The sequence below is a fragment of the Ursus americanus genome, chromosome 16 (assembly GCF_024610735.1).
Source record: "Ursus americanus isolate L20-20 chromosome 16, mUrsAme1.1.p, whole genome shotgun sequence".
Lineage (NCBI taxonomy): Eukaryota > Metazoa > Chordata > Mammalia > Carnivora > Ursidae > Ursus > Ursus americanus.
In genome coordinates, this window is record NC_142142.1 from 43,338,941 (window position 1) to 43,358,397 (window position 19,457).

General features: G+C 42.1%; 1 protein-coding gene across 7 annotated transcripts in view; it reads left to right on the forward strand.

Annotated features, from left to right (window-relative positions):
* Positions 1 to 19,457, forward strand: part of CDON (cell adhesion associated, oncogene regulated) — a 98,352-nt gene that overhangs the window by 72,835 nt on the left and 6,060 nt on the right. For 5 of the 7 annotated variants that reach the window (XM_087868301.1, XM_045798086.2, XM_045798085.2 and 2 more), the window contains exons 16-18: positions 1,544 to 1,765; positions 3,671 to 3,951; positions 6,839 to 6,918. In XM_087868301.1, the coding sequence (XP_087724427.1) occupies positions 1,544 to 1,765; positions 3,671 to 3,951; positions 6,839 to 6,918 (583 nt within the window). Of the gene's footprint in view, positions 1 to 1,543; positions 1,766 to 3,670; positions 3,952 to 6,838; positions 6,919 to 15,401; positions 15,646 to 15,738; positions 15,766 to 15,856; positions 16,166 to 19,457 lie in introns of all 7 variants that reach the window. The other 2 variants (XR_015726974.1, XM_087868303.1) reach the window with 2 other exon arrangements.

Sequence of the window (19,457 nt, forward strand, 5' to 3'; positions counted from 1 at the left end):
TTAACTTTAGCAGAGACTGGCAAAATCATCAGGCTTGGTAGAATTATGAATAAATAAAGAGTAAATGAAGAGTGAACCAACCTGACGGACTGTGGTGATCGTTAATGTATGATCTGCAACATCTATTTTGCCTCAGAAACTCGTTTGTTTTCTTTAGAATTGGCAGGGGCCTTAGAATCGTCTAATCCAGCATACCACCTGAAGCAGGAATTTCCTTTAGAGTCTCTGCCAAGTGTTCATCCACTTCTCAGTGTTGGGGACCTCTTTCCTTTGAAAGGTGGCCTCTTTATGGATTCCTCGCTCTGTTCTGCGTAAAGGTGCTAGAAAATTGAACCCCAGCATAACGTTTATTGAAGTAGAATTTTTTAAGGACCGCTCTGCTCCACTGGGCTGTTAGGGGCCATAACAGGAAATATGATATAATACTTAATAGTAACAAAATTGGTTGAGCACTGCCTTGTGCCGGGCTCTGTTCTAAGTGCTTTACACGATTAACTCATTTACTCTCCATCACAGCCTTACTGTAGAGCCTTTATCCTTATCTCCAGTTCCCACATGCAGAAACTGGTTCCCGGAGGTCAAGGTCATGCAGCTAAGGATAAGTGGTGGAACAGAATATGCACCTGGCAGTCTGGTTCCAGAGAGCCGGCTGTCCGCCCCTATGCTCTGCTGCTTTTCTATGGCATTTAAAGCATTAAGCACATGTTATTTGAGGACAGAAAAAATGGGGTTTGAGTCCCACCTGTTATTAGCTTTTGTTGTCACTGTCTTCCAGAATATCAATGAATTAGGTGAAAGAACTGCATTTAGGGGCGGCTGGGTGGCTCAGTCGTTAAGCGTCTGCCTTCAGCCCAGGGCGTGATCCTGGCATTCTGGGATCGAGTCCCGCATCAGGCTCCTTGGCTGGAAGCCTGCTTCTTCCTCTCCCACTCCCCTGCTTGTGTTCCCTCTCTCGCTGGCTGTCTCTCTCTGTCAAATAAATAAATAAAATATTAAAAAAAAAAAAAAAAAAGAAAGAAAAAGAAAAAAAGAACTTCATTTACATGGACTCCAGAGGTGGTCGGTTTTGGAATGCTTCATATTAAGCGTGAGGTTTTTGGAATTGTATATAATTGTTTGAATGGTCCACAGTCATATCTTTAATATCAGTCACATCAAAGAGGCATAAATTTATGTAATTTTCAATCTTATTCAGCTCAAAGTGTGGCACATAGAAAGAAGTTTTTGTCCCATCCTTAAGTTGAAATATGGGGAGTCTTCTCCAAGTACAATTGAGCAGATAATCATATGGCAGTTTGGGTTAGACCGAGGGCGTTTGTTTCTCTGATTTTATGATGTCTCTAGAATTTGTGGACTGAGACTTTGGCACATTAGATTTTTAAACTTTTGAGCCCTCTTTGTGACTCACTGGTGGTCAGATCATCTCAGTAACAAGTGTAAACAGACTGGCTTGCATTCCCAACCAGACCTCCTTCGGAGAGTAAACCATTGCATGGAGCCTGTGTGCACTCTGACATCATGTTTTCCTTTATATGTCAACTAGTGAAACGCGTTCCTGGAGCTTCTGAGGATCCTGTCAAAGACTTGAGTACCCCTCCAAATTCTCCGGGAAGTGGACGCAACGTCGGGCCTGCGGCCAGCCCCGCTAGAAGCAGCGACATGTTGTATCTGATCGTTGGCTGTGTGCTGGGCGTGATGGTCCTCATCCTCATGGTCTTCATTGCCATGTGCCTGTGGAAGAACCGCCAGCAAAACACCATACAGAGTAAGCCATTCGTCAGTGTTTCCTTGTCTGTTTCTCAAGATGGGGAGGAAAATACTGTCAGGATAAATATTGATCTCTAATACTTCCGTGGGTTAGCATCACGGTATAAAGCACGTCAGATACTCTGCAGGCAGGGGAGGTGACTTGAGGACTGTTGTAGCTGTCAGCCAGAGCAAGTGGGGCGTCACACGAAATCGCCCAGGAGAAATAAACAGCAAAGCCAGAACCAGGCAGGTCTCTATGTAAATAGCCGACTCCGTGCTGGGAAGCTCTGCTTTGTCAGACCACCAAAGAGCATGAGTTCTCGAAGCAGGAGCTTTGGAATTGCTGCAGGAACACCTCCGTACTGGTACACATCTTGTCAGCGGGAGTAGAAAAGGCTGGGAATGAGGGAAAGGAATACCTTTCTATGTTACTGTTACTGAGTGATACAAATTAAGGTAACATGTCCTGTTTCCATCCCTGATGTACCCATACTGCTCCAGCCTGGCATCTTGTCTCCCCACGTGTATCTAGTAATGGAAGTGACGGTGCTGTATGAAAACAGATAACCTAGAACCCCCTTTCCCTCTTCTTTCCCTAGTTCTGTCCCCTCCCCAGCTTTCTTGTTCCCCCAGCTATTATAAGACAGGGGAATCGGATCAAGCAGAGACTTCAGTCTTTGGTGGGAGGAGGTGTTTTTGGTTTCCCCTTTGTCCCCAGAAAAAGAGAATCACAGCTAATAGTTCAGGGGGAAAAAAAGGTGATTTGTTTTTATCGAATCGGTGCTTTCTAGGAGATAGACAGGGAGAGAGGTGGTGGTGGTGCTGCCAGGTTAAAAGGGTCGGAGATCATTTGATTGGGTCTTTTCCTAAATGGTTTCGGTGTCATGGACTTTAATTGTGTGAGTGTGTGCTGAATCATTAAAAGAAAAGTGTTGCTCTGGTCGTCTGAGCAAGCTTAATCTGGTTGAGGTCATTTTCCTTTGTGACTTGGTGATATGTTCAAAGATGGAAATATATGGTGGTGATGTTCATTCAGCCATTTCCAGAAGGTACTCACTGGCTGTCTTTGACGTGCCTGGCACTGTGTTAGACAATGGGGATACAGTGGTAAAAAGTAAACCTGGTCTCTGCCCTGTCAGCTTCTAGTCTGATGGAAAAGATAAGCAGGTATAGTGACGGTAACTCACCTGTGCAAGAAGTTCGGTAATAGGAGGAAGGACGCCTACTCTAGTCTTGGCGTGCTCTAATACCTTTGAAGATTTTATCAAAACTCTGCCAACAAGTCTTGTACAGTGTAGGTGCTGTATTTTCTAAGGGCTGTTACGCTTGTTCTAAATATATCTAGCAAGCATGCCTCTGGAAAGTGGAATTTTGAGGCAACTATTTAAGTGCTTTTCATATAAGGAAATGGAATAATGAGCCTTTTGCCTTTAGTACCCGCAACTTCCACACGGGCCGTATTAACCAAGGAACTGATAGTCAGTGAATGTATACACAACTCCATCCTTTCATTTAAAAGTGTTGTTTATTTCTATTTAACATTTGCCTTTTGTTGTTTTATAGTTTCTCTCAGCACTTTGAAGTGTGTGGGAATTTAAACACTTTTTCTTAATGTTGCCAGTACTTAGATAGTTGCAATTTGCATGATTTATTACTCTTGAGTAATTTCTCTCTGGTTAATTTCTCTTCCCATTAACAAAGCCTTAATTAACTTAAAGTTCCTAGCTATCTCCACACAAGGAAAAAGTAATAACTTTCTTAAAGCATATCTCATAATTAGACTTTAAGTGAACACATTTAGGGCATTTTATTTTAGCGTATTTGTAGTTTCTTAGGGGTTTATTAATAAAACTGCCCACGCAAGAAGATTGTCTTTTTCACCATCTTACTTTTTTTTTTCTTTTTTGTTCTCTCTTAACAGAATATGACCCTCCAGGTTATCTCTACCAGGGGTCAGATATTAATGGGCAGATGGTGGAATACACTACTCTGCCTGGCACAAATCGGATAAATGGGAATGTTCATGGAAGCTTCATAAGCAATGGGGGTCTCAGCAACGGTTGCTCCCATCTTCACCATAAGATCCCGAATGGAGTCAACGGAATCATGAACGGGAGCTTAAACGGAGGGCTTTACTCGGGGCACACAAGCTCACTAACCAGGACACATGTGGATTTTGAACATCCTCGTCACCTAGTAAATGTAAGAGACCTAATTGTAGATAAAGCCTCCCTGTGCCCCATGGTGCCAGGGAGCAAGAACAGGGTCAGCCTCCTTGGCCTTTGTCAACATAGAAACCTCATGGGTTTATTAGACTGGAAACAGTAGGTATTACTGGCAACCCCTTGATCCAGAGTAATCTCCGTTAAGCTTTCTATTGTCAGGTGATAGTATGTTCATCAATTTGCTTTATGTTTTAAAATTATTTCATAGTGAAAGTGGAATACCAGTAACAAACTGGCTGGAAGTTATTCTTGAGAGGTGGAAATACCATTGAGCGTTGAGTGGACCCAGTACTTTAAATTTGCTTCATTAAGAGCGGAGTCTGGAAACTCATATGCTTTAGAGGGGTCGGGCAGATCGTGAAATTGAGCAAAGCAAGCTGGCAATGAGACAGAAACAGTGGAGGCCGTAGCAGTCCGAGAGCACCAGCTGCAACTCAATCCAGTTGTTGGCACAGAGAACTGAGGGCCCCGGGTTACCGGGTTTTCTGATTTTTTCAAAGCATCTTGTAAATCTTGGCAAAATTGCCAGATTTTTTACATGTTGGCAACTAATTCCAGTTTTTGAAAGCATTTTGTAGGCCACGTGGAACCTGTCTGCAGGCCATCAGATTGTGACCTCCAACCTATAGTGAGTTTTTGCTTGTTGTGGCCAACGTGTGGTAGGGTTGCTGCCTGTAAGATTTTTGCCTTTATTTATTTATAATTTTTATTATTTTTTTAAAGATTTATTTATTTGAGAGAGAGAGAAAAAGCGCAGGGGCAGGGGGAGGGGAGTCGCAAGCAGACTCTGCACCCAGTGCAGAGCCTGACTCGGGGCTCAGTCTCACGACCCTGAGATCATGACCTGAGCCGAAACCAAGAGTCAGGTGCACCACCCAGGCGGTCCCGGGATTTTTGCTTTTTATAATATTAGTATTCTTTAGCCACAAGGAGTGATAGACCTTGAAAAATACTTTATTTCGGGATAACTTAGTGATGTAGTTTAATTTTTGAAATGGGAATAGAACGGCTAGCATATTTTACATTTATGCTGGTGAGAGAGGTTCTCTGCATTAGGGAGTTTGCTTTATTACATGGTTTGGATGTGTGGCCATGTTATTTTTCAGTCAAACAGGTGGTATGTTTAGTTGCACTCATTGTACCATTAAGCCCTCATTGACGTTTTTGTCCATGTTCTGATTACAGATGAATTTTCCATAACCCACAAGGTGCTAAAATTTGAAAAAGTTTAGTTTTTTCACCTTCAACTTCAACAAAGATTTATTAAAATATTACATTTGGAGAACAAAACTGTAATATATATTTGTATCTTGAAGCTGGACATGTAATGGGTTTTGTGTGATCTAATTTAAGAATATTGTAGAAAAATACCTAATTTGCTTGAATGCATCTCAGGACCAAAAGAGTAACGATTTCGTTATTTTACATGGAAAGGCGTGGCTTATGTTCAGACTTTGTAAACTTTTTTGGTCACTATTCCTAGTCCAAGCTACTAACGTTGTCCAAGAAACGAAACAAGAGAGCATTAAGGTTTGAATAGCACATGCTGTTTCCATAAGAAGGAGAAAAAATAAATCTGATGTTTGATTGAGGATTTGGACACAACAGTTTGGGTTTTTTGAACAACGAATTGCTACTTAAATAATAGTTGCCCCTTTAGGTGTATAATTTTAGAGGCTACCATCTGTGGGTTTTACTCACTAGTTTTCTTGTCTTTTCGGGGTGGGAGGAAATGGGGACATATTTAAAAATACTGGCGATCGTAAAAATCATCGAATTAACTTTGATGTGTTTAGTGATTCGATTAAGCACATTACCCGTAGCTTAACTTCACTTCGTGAAGTTTTGGAGCTGACGTCCACAGACGGCACGTAGCAGAAGATATACTTTCTCGCAATGTTTTCTTAAAAATTCCTGTTGCTAGCTGGATCAGGAATGTTGAGAGACGTTTTCAGTGCTTTTGGTTTGCTTAGATTCTGGCTGTTGTTATGAGATGAATGGAAATGGAAAGTATTCTGGGAAAAACAATTGCCTGAACTTTCCTTAACCTCAAAGAACTACTCTGGGTTTGGGTGCAGTGTGACAACGTCTCCCACCCGTATCAGACTCCGTTCTGCTGTTTTTCATCTGAAAGCAGAATTTTTACTCTGACCAAAAGGCTGGTTCAATTCTGAACATCAGCTGTGAAGAACTCTTGCCATTGTATGTGTCAGGCAAGCGTTTTACAATGAGGTATGTGTTAATCTGGGCATTTTTCTTAATTGCCGGGCAGTTTCCGCCAAAAGCAACATCAAAATATTAATTCTCCCCTCCAAGTCATTGCTGGCTGAGAATCTACTCCATCTGGAAAAATATAACATGTTTTAAAACTTAGTGTAGTCAAGTGAACAGACCTAATCGAAATAATTACAGGAAAATGAAGATGGGTTTATCTTGTGACATCATTCAAACAGATTTCCACCCTGTTTCTCCAACTGGCGTCACATAAAATTCTCCCATGACTGCGAGAAGAGTACAAATGAACAGGAGTCTCTAATGTACAGTGTATTGGGGGGCCAGTCGATTTGAACCACTGAAGGGGAAGTGACTAAATTTCTCCATTTCTTTGGCTCCTTCCAGGACAAAAATACATGGAAAAAAAACATGGCAGTTGGTTCGCAGACTGTAGTTTTAATGTCGTAAGGAACCCATTTGTAACTATTGGTAAATAATGATAAACATAACCTTGTTCAGGGGTTGGTTAGACTACACCGTGTGGCCGTTTGTCACTGGCCTGGCTTTCCCATTGGGGCTGTTTGGTTATGGGTTTGTGGTCTCTTCACGCCGTGCGTTTCTCTTTTCCCCTGTACTTCCTTCCTGACAAGGGTGGTGGCGTGTACGCGGCGGTACCTCAGACGGACCCGATGGAGTGCGTTAACTGTCGGAACTGCCGGAACAACAACAGGTACTCGGCTCTGTATTTGCGCGGGTTGTTGGGAATCCGGTGTGGGACTCTTCTCTTCGCCCCCTTCCCCGAAGGGCGTTCGTGGCGGTTTACACAGGCTACGGCTCTCACAGTAGGAGACTGAAGCGTAAGGCTGTTACCGCTCTTTGGGCCCTGCTCGACGGTTTTCACCTTTCTGGGCCTTGGTGTCTTGAGCCAGATGGACAATATTAAAGACATTGCTTCTCACTGAGATGTTATTAAAAGGTTTGATGTATGTGAAATCTTTACAGTCATTCTCTGTATACAGACTTTGTCTCTTCTCACCTGTTCTTTTCCGCTCTGCGTTAGGAATGAGAGCGTGTTTGAATGTGAGGGGACAAACCCTCTGTATAAAGTAATGTGTTTTCGTGGTAATATTGCTGAGATTTTCTTACTGGAGTATTCAATACCTTTTTTTTTTTTTTTTAATTCTCAAGACCTTGTGATAATTAAGTAGCAGATTTCACTTTTTTTCCCACTTTATTTTAATTTGGGGGGTTTTAAAAATTCCTAAGACAGGTACTCACAGCATTTCAAACAAGATAGAAATACGTAGAATAACATGGCCATTTAAATTTTTTTTTAAAGATTTTATTTATTTATTAGAGATAGAGACAGCCAGCGAGAGAGGGAACACAAGCAGGGGGAGTGGGAGAGGAAGAAGCAGGCTCTCAGCGGAGGAGCCTGATGTGGGGCTCGATCCCAGAACGCCGGGATCATGCCCTGAGCTGAAGGCAGACGCTTAACGACTGTGCCACCCAGGCGCCCCGTGGCCATTTAAATTTTGACGCTCTCCAGGAAGCTTTCAGGCTGCCTCTACACAGTCACCCCCACAGATGGTCAGATTTTCCTTTGTATTAAAGTTGTGTCTGTCAGAAACCTTAGCTCTCTTTCTCCCGTAACAACGGTGTTGGGGGACATGGTCTCAGAAGCCCTCCCCAGCTCTAAAACTCTGCATTTAACAATCGTGTTAGAGTTAGTATGTTAAATAATGAGTATGGACTGGAGTTTGGATATCTCATTATTGAAAGGGGGTGGGACCTATATTTTTTAAATCAATTACAAGGTGAAGAGTCGTGTCTGGAAATTACCAAAACCAGAACTTGGAAGTAGCCAGTCAACTATAGGCTTAACAACATGTTTCTCAGCATGCTTAGTGATTGGCCAGATAAATATCAGTAAGGACCTACCTTCAACTCTGGAAAATTGGAATCATTACATTTAAAGCCTCTAACTCTTTTGACTTTGAAACTGAAAACAGGTATCTTTGCTCAAGATCCCCCCAGCTGGCAAAATCTGTAATAAGCTTTGAATGCTGACAGGTACGATGTGCACAATTTTAGTCAATTTGCACTTTCAGAATATTGACATTGCTAACAATACATTTGCATTTCCTAATGCCAGTTGAACTAATGTGTAAACAAAAAGAGGCATAATTTCAGCGAAGTTATGTGACGGTCTACCGAAGGCTAAGCACAGGCACACCTCGTTTTATTGTACTTTGCCTTACTGCACTTTGCAGATACTGTGTTTTTTCACAAACAGAAGGTTTGTGGCCACCCTGCCTCACGCAGATCTGTCGGCGCCCATTTTCCAAGAGCATTTGCTCACTTTGTGTCTCTTTCGCATGTTGGTAATTCTTGCAGTATTTCAGACTTTTTCATTATTCTGTTATAGTGGCCTGATCAGTGATTGCGACTCACTGAAAGCTCAGATGACGGTGAGCGTTTTTTAGCGATAATGTATTTTTTAATCAAGGTACGTACGTGTTTCTTTAGACAGAGTGCTGTTGCACGCTGTATAGACTGAAGTATAGTGTTCACGTAACTGTGTGCACTGGCCAACCAACAGATTCCTCTGACTGGCTCTAGGGTGGCATTTGCTTTATTGCAGTGGTCTGGAAGCAAACCTCAGTATCCCCAAGGTATGCTGGCAGTGTGGTTCAGTGGTTAGCACGCTCCAGCATGCGATAGAATCACTCGGAGTGCTTGTGAAAACACAGATTCCGAGGCTGTCCCCTTAGAGTTTCTGATTCAGTAGGGATAGGGTGGGGCCTGAGAATTTGCATTTCTGATGAATTCCGACTGATGCTGGTGCTGCTGGTCGTGGCACCTTGTTTTAAGAACCACTGGAATAACTGGGCTGGTGAAGAGCAAGTACAGGGTTCGCAGGATGTAAAATGGAAAGCTGGACTGAGTTTATGTCACGGATGATCCTGAATGTCACGGTTTCATAGTTAATTTCATAAACATGTGTCGGGCGCCTGTCACCTACTGGGCGCTGGCCCAGGCCCCACTTTCGGAGAGCCCGTAGTCTAATCATGGCGATTCACAGCAGAGCTCCAAATACAGGGAGTAGGGTTTGAAGAAGCACGTTGAGTCTTGCAGTTTTACGTTTAAGGAGTGGAAAAAAATCCCTATTGTTTCAATAATAAAGGTGCAGGAGGGATATGAGATTTTTTTATGTTAATCAAAAGTGGGGGATATCAGTTAAATGTTGAAAAACAATGGGCTGGTCGCATCATGTTTCTCCGGAAGATTTTTGAGAAGGGGAGCCATGTATTCGAGAGATGTGTTTAGGCTTGGTTAGTGGTAGCAGAACACAGGTGGGATTGCAGGGAGGAGACCAGTTAAATTGTTTCTATAATGAAGCCCTTAGCTTTCATGCAAGGAGGGGGGATAGAAAAGAAGGGATGAGGGGGGTTCTTGTTTGGCAATCTTTTTTTTTTTTCAAAGATTTATTTATTTGAGAGAGAGAGCACGCAGGGGGAGGAGGGTCAGAGGGAGAGCGAGAGACAGAATCCCAAGCAGACTCCCGCTGAACATGGAGCCTAATGTGGGGCTCAGTCTCACAACCCTGAAATCATGACCTGAGCCAAAATCAAGAGTCAGATGCTTAACCGACTGAGCCACCCAGGCACGCCTAGAGTGGGAATCTTTAGGACTTGGCCATTGACTGATAGGGATCAAGAGAAAAAGGAAGGCTCAAAATGAATAGAAAGTTTCAAGCATGGATGGCATGGTAATTGCCATGGTAATAGTCACAGAAATAAGGAACTGAAGGGACGCCTGTGTGGTTCAGTCATCGGTTAAGCGTCTGCCTTCAGCTCAGGTCACGATCCAGGGTCCTGGGATTGAGCCCCATATTGACTCCCGGCTCAGTGGGGAGTCTGCTTATCTCTGCCCCACCCTGCTTGTGCTCGCTCTTGTGCTCTCTCTCTCTCTCTCTCAAATAAATAAGTAAAATCTTAGAAAAAAAAAGAAAGAACGAACTTAATAAAATGACACATTGAGAAAAGGTGATGGATTTGGTTTGGGGCATTTAGAGTTCCAAGGGTCAGGTGGGTATCTAAGGGCACAGATGACCTGCTGGTGTTGGGTCGGGGGGTAGATGGTGAGACGGATTCAGAGTCATTTGCATCAAAGTGATAGAACTTAAGTATGGGTGGGGTCACCAAGGGAGATGGTAGCTATGGCTCATTATTTTTGTATTTTTAATCATTTAAGGTACTGTTTTTGCCTTATTTCCTATGTATTTAAAGTGATTAGACATCCTTTTTATAAGACATTCTCTCTTTTATGATTTTTTGTTTATGGCCTTGAAATGTCTTCGAGGAGAGGCGTCTCAGTTGGTTAAGCGTCTGACTTTTGGTTTCAGCTCAGGTCATGTGTTCAAGCCCTTCTTTGGGCTCCACTTAAAATAATAATAATAATAATATAATAATAACAATAATAATAATAAAACATCAGATCCTGGTACTATTATTTGAAACGTCTTCGAGGAGATGATGCAAGGGGTGTGATAGCATAAGAAGGGCGAAAGGAAAAAGCGTTCATTTATTCATTCAGCAAACATTTGTTGAAAGTCTGTAGTGGGCCAGACACCCAGCTAGGTCCTGGGAGATAATGAACAAATCAGGCATTGTCCCTGACTGGTTTGCTCACTGTAAGTGAGCTTATAGTTTAATGGGGAGACATACCTTTTTTCAAAATGATAAAAATAAATCATAAAAATGACTGTATACCTAAAACTGGGTGCTTTAAAGGAAAAGTAGGGGCGCCTGGGTGGCACAGCGGTTAAGCTTCTGCCTTTGGCTCAGGGCGTGATCCCGGCGTTATGGGATCGAGCCCCACATCAGGCTCCTTCGCTAGGAGCCTGCTTCTTCCTCTCCCACTCCCCCTGCTTGTGTTCCCTCTCTCATTGGCTGTCTCTATCTCTGTCAAATAAATAAATAAATTCTTAAAAAAAATAAAATAAAAAAATAAAGGAAAAGTAAAAAATGTATTAGGAACAACCTCCCTAAACAAGTGACATTTTGCTCTAAATGAATTTTAACTGAAGAATTTTAAAACTTGGTAAAAGAGAAGGGGATAGGTTTAAAACTTCCCAGACAAAAACAAGGTACCATTTGTGCAGTATCTATAAAGCAGAATGCCGGGATCTGTACAGATCCATGGCAGGAACCTTGCAAGCGAAGGGGTCAGAGGTAAAAGGTGAGTGAAAGCAGGTCATACAGAGCCGTGGTGAGTCAGCAAGAGATGTTAAGTAGAACAGCATTGTGCTAGAACATTCTGGATGGAGTTTGGAGAATAAATTGGATGGGGCAAGAGAGGATACAGGGGACCAGTGAGATCGCCAGTTCAATAACTCAGAGGAGAAGCTGTGTGCTAGGACGGTTGCAGTAGACATGAAGAGAAGTAGATGGGTTTGTGAGATTTAGGAGGTGCCAATTAAAAAAAAAGAGAGAGAGACGAGTGATTGGTTGAAGAGGCAGGTAGGGGATATCTAGGTAACTGGGTGCAACCACTGAGCTAGGAATGACTACAGGAGATGAGAAGAAACTGTTTACCCCTTAGTGCACCCTTAGGAGTCATCCTTTTAGAGCCCACATCAAACTAACCTCAGCTCTCGTATTCCGCAGATGCCTGAGAACTGAGGAAGTCTTGCTTAGGGCCTGCCCCCTCTGCAATCTTAGCTGCATAGTGTCCTGCCGTGCTTTCGTGGGTTTAAACTTAAGTGTATTTTGTAGAGTGGCACTTAAGAAACAAGTCAGTGCCAGCTTTAGACCCCTTTTATCTTCCCTCTGTTTTGGTAATAACTATCTGGAGAGAAAACGTTGCCTTTATTGCCTAAATTGGAGTACTGATGTGAAAATTTGAGAACAAGAGGGAAATGTACAGTGCAACAATCTGTGGAGTTTTATTTGATTCTGGTGCTCTCGTGGCATGTTGTAAATGACTGCCTGCTTCACTGTATTCAGCTAATTTGAACCCTTTTCACGTTTTAAGAGTGATATGTAATAGCTCACCATGGACAGCTAGAAAGAGGCGTATAGAATGCAGCTTTCTGGGGAGCCAGTCCCATACACTAAAGACTTAATTGAGAAATCCTTGTGCATTTCAAGAATGTAACAGATTTCAGTCAAACAAATCAAAAGCTTTCTATCCTTCTTCTCTTCTCCTCTCCTCAATTTAAAAGGCATTGGCGCAGTTCTGGATATATAATCAACTGGGGTTTGTCAGTTGCTTGGCTAGCTTAGTGGGAAAGGATTGACGTTAAATCCTGTGTGTTTACCATCAGTCTTGATCGTTTGTAAAAGACTAGAGAGGACACTGATGGAATTCACAGATGAACGAACTGAGAGGTCCCATCAGGAAGGAACAAGAAATTAAGGGTCCTAGAGAGATTGGAAGTGGGCAGGAAGTAGCCAAGTAAAAATCAGCTTGGAAAAATGTATATAATCCATCTGGGAATAAAAGCACAAGCTACACATGGCTGTTGGTCCAAAGGAGAACTGAAATTAGCGCCTTAGGAAGCACGGATACTATGAATGATCGATCTCCAAGGCTTTGCCTGATGACGACCTTGAAAGTCTGTGTGTTCCTGGGCTTGGGGACACTCTTTTACCAACTTGGAAGCTTCCACTGACCTCAGATATCGGCAGATAAAAACAGTGTATACAGATGAGCATGCAGACATTTTGTTACATTCTAGCTCTTTCTGGCCTACAAGTCGAGCTGCCCCGCTGGTTTGTGAAGCATGAAAACGACTACTTGTCGAGTGCGCCCAAATTCTTTCCTCCAGCAAGTGAGTTGTTGTGACTCAATCCGTCTCCTGCGGCTGATCACGTCGCTACTTTAGAACTAGCCATAAAAACCAAGGCAGAAAACACACAAAACCTAAAACTTGGTTTCTTTTCCATCTGTGGTAATCTTGCCTAGTTCCCTAAGAAAAAAAATTCAAAGCACTGTATCTGAGTTTTAAAATTGCTCACTACCTTCCTTTTGGGGAAGGTCTGTACTTCCTACTTAGAAGATGGAGACCGAGGGCCCACTGTGAAGGGTAGGTGGTTAGGATAGTGTTTTTTGGTCTCTTATTTGTAAGATAGCGTGCACGTGAGCTTGTCAGTGTTCAGTAATGTCCTCATTTATTGTCGCTTGTTTGTGACAGTCACCAGTAAACTAATTCCCAAAGGGCAACTCCCACCTTGAGACTGGGGTCATTGCATCCAATGAAGAGTATACCGTGAGAGTGGGGGATAGCCATGGTCCTGGGGGAACGTCAGCAGGGTTCTGTTGCATAGCAACTGATGAGCCTCCAAAAATAAGGGCTGGGTCAGCAAACTGACAGAGACACTGAGGCAAGAGGAAACAGAAGTGAGCTGAGTATTAAAACAAACCACCACCCAGATGTGACTGTGTCAGAAGTCTCCAGAACATACTCATGAGCTTACGTGTCACACATCCAGGAGATTCATGAATAGCCAGTCTTTGCCCTCTGGGGATAATCAAAAGAGGAAACTTAATGCACGATTTACGCAAGTATCTAATCGGAGTGATTATGTAATCACGCTTAACACAAATATCCAGCTGTGTGTGAAGAAATGGAACATCTCGCTAGAAAATATGTCAGGGGTCCTGGATAGTTTTCCTGGAATATCCAGAATACATTTAGAGAAATACTAAAGCAACATACTGACCCAGGCACAATTCTATGCCACTGCTCCAATCTCTTGTTTTCTAGCGTGTGCTATTCAGATGGTTCGTTCAAGAATATTATTTTTATGACACTATAATAGTCATTTTTCTGTCTTACAGGTGTGTCAGGTCTGTCCTGTTAACTGAAAGATACCTTGGTAAACTAACAGGTCCCAGACCACCTGAATTCGTTTTAGCACACATTTTGGGATGTGGCAAGATGCCCAGAGTTCTATTTACTCAATGTTTTTAAACTTAAAATTAAGAAAAGTAGTTTCATTGAGCCAGAGACAGCTCCGTGAAAACCTTCACTCTCCCTTAAGCCAATAATAACTGCAGTTGAAGGGCTGTTTGAGAAGCCTAAGGCAGTGAAGCTACAAACTCTTTGACTGTGTGAACGGTAAAGTGTGCCCTGTAAGGGCAGCTCGATGAGTGTCAGATATTTGCAGTATACTTCTTGACCTGTCTTCACGGCCTATAGATTTGGGTCTTTTTTTTTTTTTTTAAGATTTTATTTATTTATTCGACAGAGATAGAGACAGCCAGCGAGAGAGGGAACACAAGCAGGGGGAGTGGGAGAGGAAGAAGCAGGCTCATAGCCGAGGAGCCTGATGTGGGGCTCGATCCCACAACGCCGGGATCATGCCCTGAGCCGAAGGCAGACGCTTAACCGCTGTGCCACTCAGGCGCCCCCGATTTGGGTCTTTATAGATATTTTTTTATATGATTACCTGACAGCGTTAGAAATTTTAGTTCAAGTATTAATCAGTAAAATTGGTTTCACATGCTGTGTTCCTGATTCTATTCAGAACAGGTATTGTATTCCTTTTTAATTTAATTTAATTCTTTAAATTTAATTTTATTTTATAAAGATTTTTATTTATTTATTTGAGAGAGAGAGAACACGAGCAGGGGGGAGGGGCGAAGGGAGAAGCTGACTCCCTGCTGAGCAGGGAGCCCAATGCGGGGCTGGATCCCAAGACTCCAGGATCATGACCTGAGCTGAAGGCAGACACTTAATGACTGAGCCAGCGAGACGCCCCTATTCCTTTTTTATGCATTTTGTCCTCTATGCTTGTGTCTTAGCACATAACCGCTAAGTTGAAGCCATTTTTATGCCAACACATGTAGATACCTGGACTAGAATGAAATTATCTACGTGTGGTTATCCAAATGGTTAATTCCTGATGATTAGGAGTTAGGATTTGGTGTATCAGAAAACTTTAAATCAGTTTGGTTTATCCTGTTGGAAAGTGGGTAATCCAACTCAAAGTACGATCTTACTGTCGACACCGTTCTATGAATTGAGAGTCACAATTCAGAGCAAAAGCATTAACAACTGCGGTCATCTCGCGTTTCGCTTAGCTGAAAAATAGATACCAAAGAATAGGGAATAGTAAAATTGTACTTTTTTTTCTTGTTAAATATATGTCATTTCTTTTAAAACATCTTGTGTATTTAATCTGTGTGTTTACTTCGGCACAGAAAACCCGGTTATCAACGATCATAGTTGGCCGGGGCCCCTCTGACTTGGCCGGCCCTTCAGCCCTGCCCCCCCCCCCACGTGATTCAGCCCCACTGCCACACAGCGGTGCCTCACACTCAGATGTTAGGGCTGCCCTTACAGTGCATTTAAAAATCTCACCCTTTGCTGTAAATGAAAGAAATGAACAGAGAAAAAGAAACCGAAAGGAAAGAAACAGAAGAATTTAAGGCTTCTTCCTATCCGGTGAGTCTTCATTATTTTATGTTAACGTGATGAAATTTCATTCATCTTCTATCTACCTAAACAAATTATTAATTTATAAAATTTTGTTTTTAGGGAACGTCCTTGGTTTTTCTAATTCTGGCAAGTATTTTTTTTTTCCCTACATTTTAACTTTGCTTCTTTTCAATGAAAACTTTTCTTTCTGACCTGATGACCCTTTTTGGTCTTTTAGGTTTCTAGGACCTCTGTGTGACTTCTAGAACCTTGCAGAGAAACGAGGCATCAAGCCAGAAGTTCAGTTACTTTGTTTTACAGCATCCCCGTTGGGGACTTTTTTTAAAGGACCTGACTGTGTGTGCTGTATGTCTCACTGTTTTAAGAGCTTTCTCTGACACTGAGGACAGTCATTGCCTGCCCTCAAGGAGATTGAAGTTTAAGTCCGACAACTTTGAAACCAACAGATAAAAGAAAATCCAGACAACAGAGCCACTATCGAACAAGGACAGAGATAACTACTACAGGGAATGAAAAAACTTCAGGGGTAAGTGTATCTGTTCGTTCTCACTTTACTGGACATGTCTTACCTTAGTACTGGGCATTAACAAGCTATTACAAGGTATTTTCCAGTTACTTGAGTCTTTGCCCCTCCATGCCCCCCCGATAATGGATTTACTTGCTTAAGAAAAAGGATATTTAGGGGTGCCTGGGTGGCTCAGTCGGTTAAGCAGTTGCCTTCAGCTCAGGTCATGATCCCGGGGTTCTGGGATCGAGCCCCACATCAGGGCTTCTCGCTCAGCAGGGAGCCTGCTTCTCCCTCTGCCTGCCGCTCGCCCTCTTTTTGTGCTCTCTCTCTCTGACAAATAAATAAAATCTTAAAAAAAAAAAAGGAAAAGATATTTTAAAAATCTGATGTTTTAATGTTTATTAGTTCAACGTTTTCGAGGTCCTACTATGTGCCATGAACTATGTGCTTGGTGCTGGACATTATGACTTGAATCAGAGTCCCGTATATATCAGTACTTTACCACTTCCTAGACCATTTTAACTCCATTCCTTCTCTAGGGTTTTGTGTTATTTTTGTCACAGGTTTTCATTCTACAAATACTTAAAATCCTCTATGACATTACAGTTACTGTTTTTGGAAGTCAGTATTTATTCAGAATTCCCGACACTACCTTTCTTTGTTGCTCCTCATTCCTTTCTGTATTTTCTTTCTTGTGTCTGCTGGTAATCATTTCCTTCAACTTGAAAAACTGCCTCTAGTATTTCTTATAATACAGGTCTGAGGGTCACAGATTCTCCCAGCGTAAATGTCTTCAGTTCATCCTTTTTGAAGGATCCTTTTGACAGTTTTATTGAATTCTAGGCTGGCAGTTACTTTCTTTTTGTACTTTAACCACATTGCATTATTGCTTCTGTCATTTCTGGTGAACAATCATCTGTGCAGCTAGCATTGTTCCCTTTCAAAGGAATAACGTCTGTTTCTTCTGGCTGTTTTTACGATTTTCACATTGTATTTCGCTTTCAACAGTTTAATTATTCACATCCAAAAGTGTAACTGTCTTTGTATTTATTCTGCTTGGGGTTCGTAGGACTTCTCGAATCTGTGCTGGAGCCTTCATCAGTTTTAGCGAATTCTTAGTCCTTATGTCTCCAAATATGGCTTCTGTCCCATTCTCTTTTCTCTCCTTTAGAGAGACTCCAACTATATATATTTTTGAGCTTTTCACTATTCCTCACCTGTCTTTTAAGCTTCTTTCTATATTTCCCACCGTTTTTGTCTCTGTACTTCGGTCTGAATGGTGTGCAATGCCTGCTTCATGTGCAGTAGACCTCTGTTCATCTGCGCCCAGTTAGCTCCTCACCCCATGTATTTATTCTCAATTTTGGTTATTCTACTTTTTAGTGTAGAAATCCCAAATAATAATTATTACTAGAGTCTAGGTCTCTATTAAAATTCTTCGTCTTGGGGCTCCTGGGTGGCACAGCGGTTAAGCGTCTGCCTTCGGCTCAGGGCGTGATCCCAGCGTTCTGGGATCGAGCCCCACATCAGGCTCCTCCGCTATGAGCCTGCTTCTTCCTCTCCCACTCCCCCTGCTTGTGTTCCCTCTCTCGCTGGCTGTCTCTATCTCTGTCGAATAAATAAATAAAATCTTTAAAAAAAAAAAAATTCTTCGTCTTGTCATCTGTTTTCTTGAATATATGCAGCGAGGTCTTTCAGAGTCTTTGCCTCCTAACTCAGTATATGCATCACTTACTTTTCTCTTGTTCCTTCCTCTTGATATACCTGGTAATGTTTTATGAATTCTGGGCATGGCGTATAAAAACTCACGGAGGCTCTGGAGGAGGTTTTCTTCCTCCAGAAGGAGTGCTTTTGGTAGGCAGTTTTGCCAGAGGCAAATCACTTTCGCTCAATCAGGGACAGAGCTATTTTACTGCTGAGTTTCAGTGTCTATAAAAATGTTGTCTCTTTCTGCTTCACCATGATTTTTACAGCATAAACCTTCCAGGGTCCCAATTGAAAGTCTTTTTCTCTTTAGGAGACTCTGAACTCCAGTTTCTATCCTCCTAGCCCCATGAAAGTGCCAGGAGTCGTGCTTGGCTTCTTAGCTTTGCAGCCACCACCTTCTGCTTGATGTTTCAGCCTTTTCTTTTTGCACTGAATTGGGCAAATGCCTCAAAAGGAAAAGTGGTATTGAAACTCACGTTTACATTTACCTTCTCTGTGGCTCTCAGCCATTTGGGTGCTTGCTTTGGTAGTTGACCTCTGATATCTTCAACAGATTTAAAATAAAAATTTCTCCATCCTTTGTAGTTGTCCTTGGCAGGAGAGTTCTTCTGATATAAACTACTGAGTCATAGCCAGAAACCAGCAATTTAATTCTTAAAAGTTATTTCCAGCAAATCATAGTGGCCATATAGATTCCCCTGACCAGAGGTATTTCTGGTTTTGGGAAATTAGAATCCTTCTTATTCTCTAACTCAATAATTGCTACCTAATGTAATTTCCTTGACTGTAAGACAGTTGAGTCTGAACTAGTAGGACAGAATAGACACTGGCCTCTAGCTGATCACACAGGTCGTGCTCTTTCTCATCAGCTACACGTCTATCACCCATTTCACAGGTAAGTGCTGAGAGTGTCTTTTGTATCTTCTTACAAACACTGCATCACACTGTAACCATTTGTTTACTTGTCCATCTCCTCCGCTTGACTGGAAGCTGGAAATCTGCTGTATTTACCTTTTTATTTTTAGTGTCTACCACAGTGTCTGACATTTAGAAGTTGTTTAGCAAATGCTTTTAGAATAAAGAGTTCTTGTAGGGAAGGTTATTTATATAAATGGATAATATCCATTGAATTTGCATTAGTAGTATCTGAATTCGGAAAGGTGGGGTTTTGTGGTTTGTTTTTTGGTTTGTTTGTTTTTTGTTTTTTTTTTGTTTTTGCCTCTGACCATGCCCCACATTTTGGGTAAATACCTTACTTAGAGTCTGTATTTGATCCCCATGAACTGAAAACATTCAGGGGGATTCTCAGGTTCCCTGGGTATTGGGACAGTGGAAGAGACCTGACAAAATCCAAGAAGGAAAGAACCCAATAACATGGACATCATTAAATGGCTTTCAGGAGATTAGTGCTCCCCTTTGCCAGCATCCCAGGAAAGTTTTTAACATTTCGAATAGAATAAAATGTAGCATGGGACAAGCAAGGAGTGCCATACTCTCCTGGAACCATGATCTGTCCAGCCCAAAGCTCTGATTCTGCCTCCAGCAAACTTCCTTCCATACTAGTGTTTCCTTCATTTTCTATTGGCTTAAGACATGCATGGAA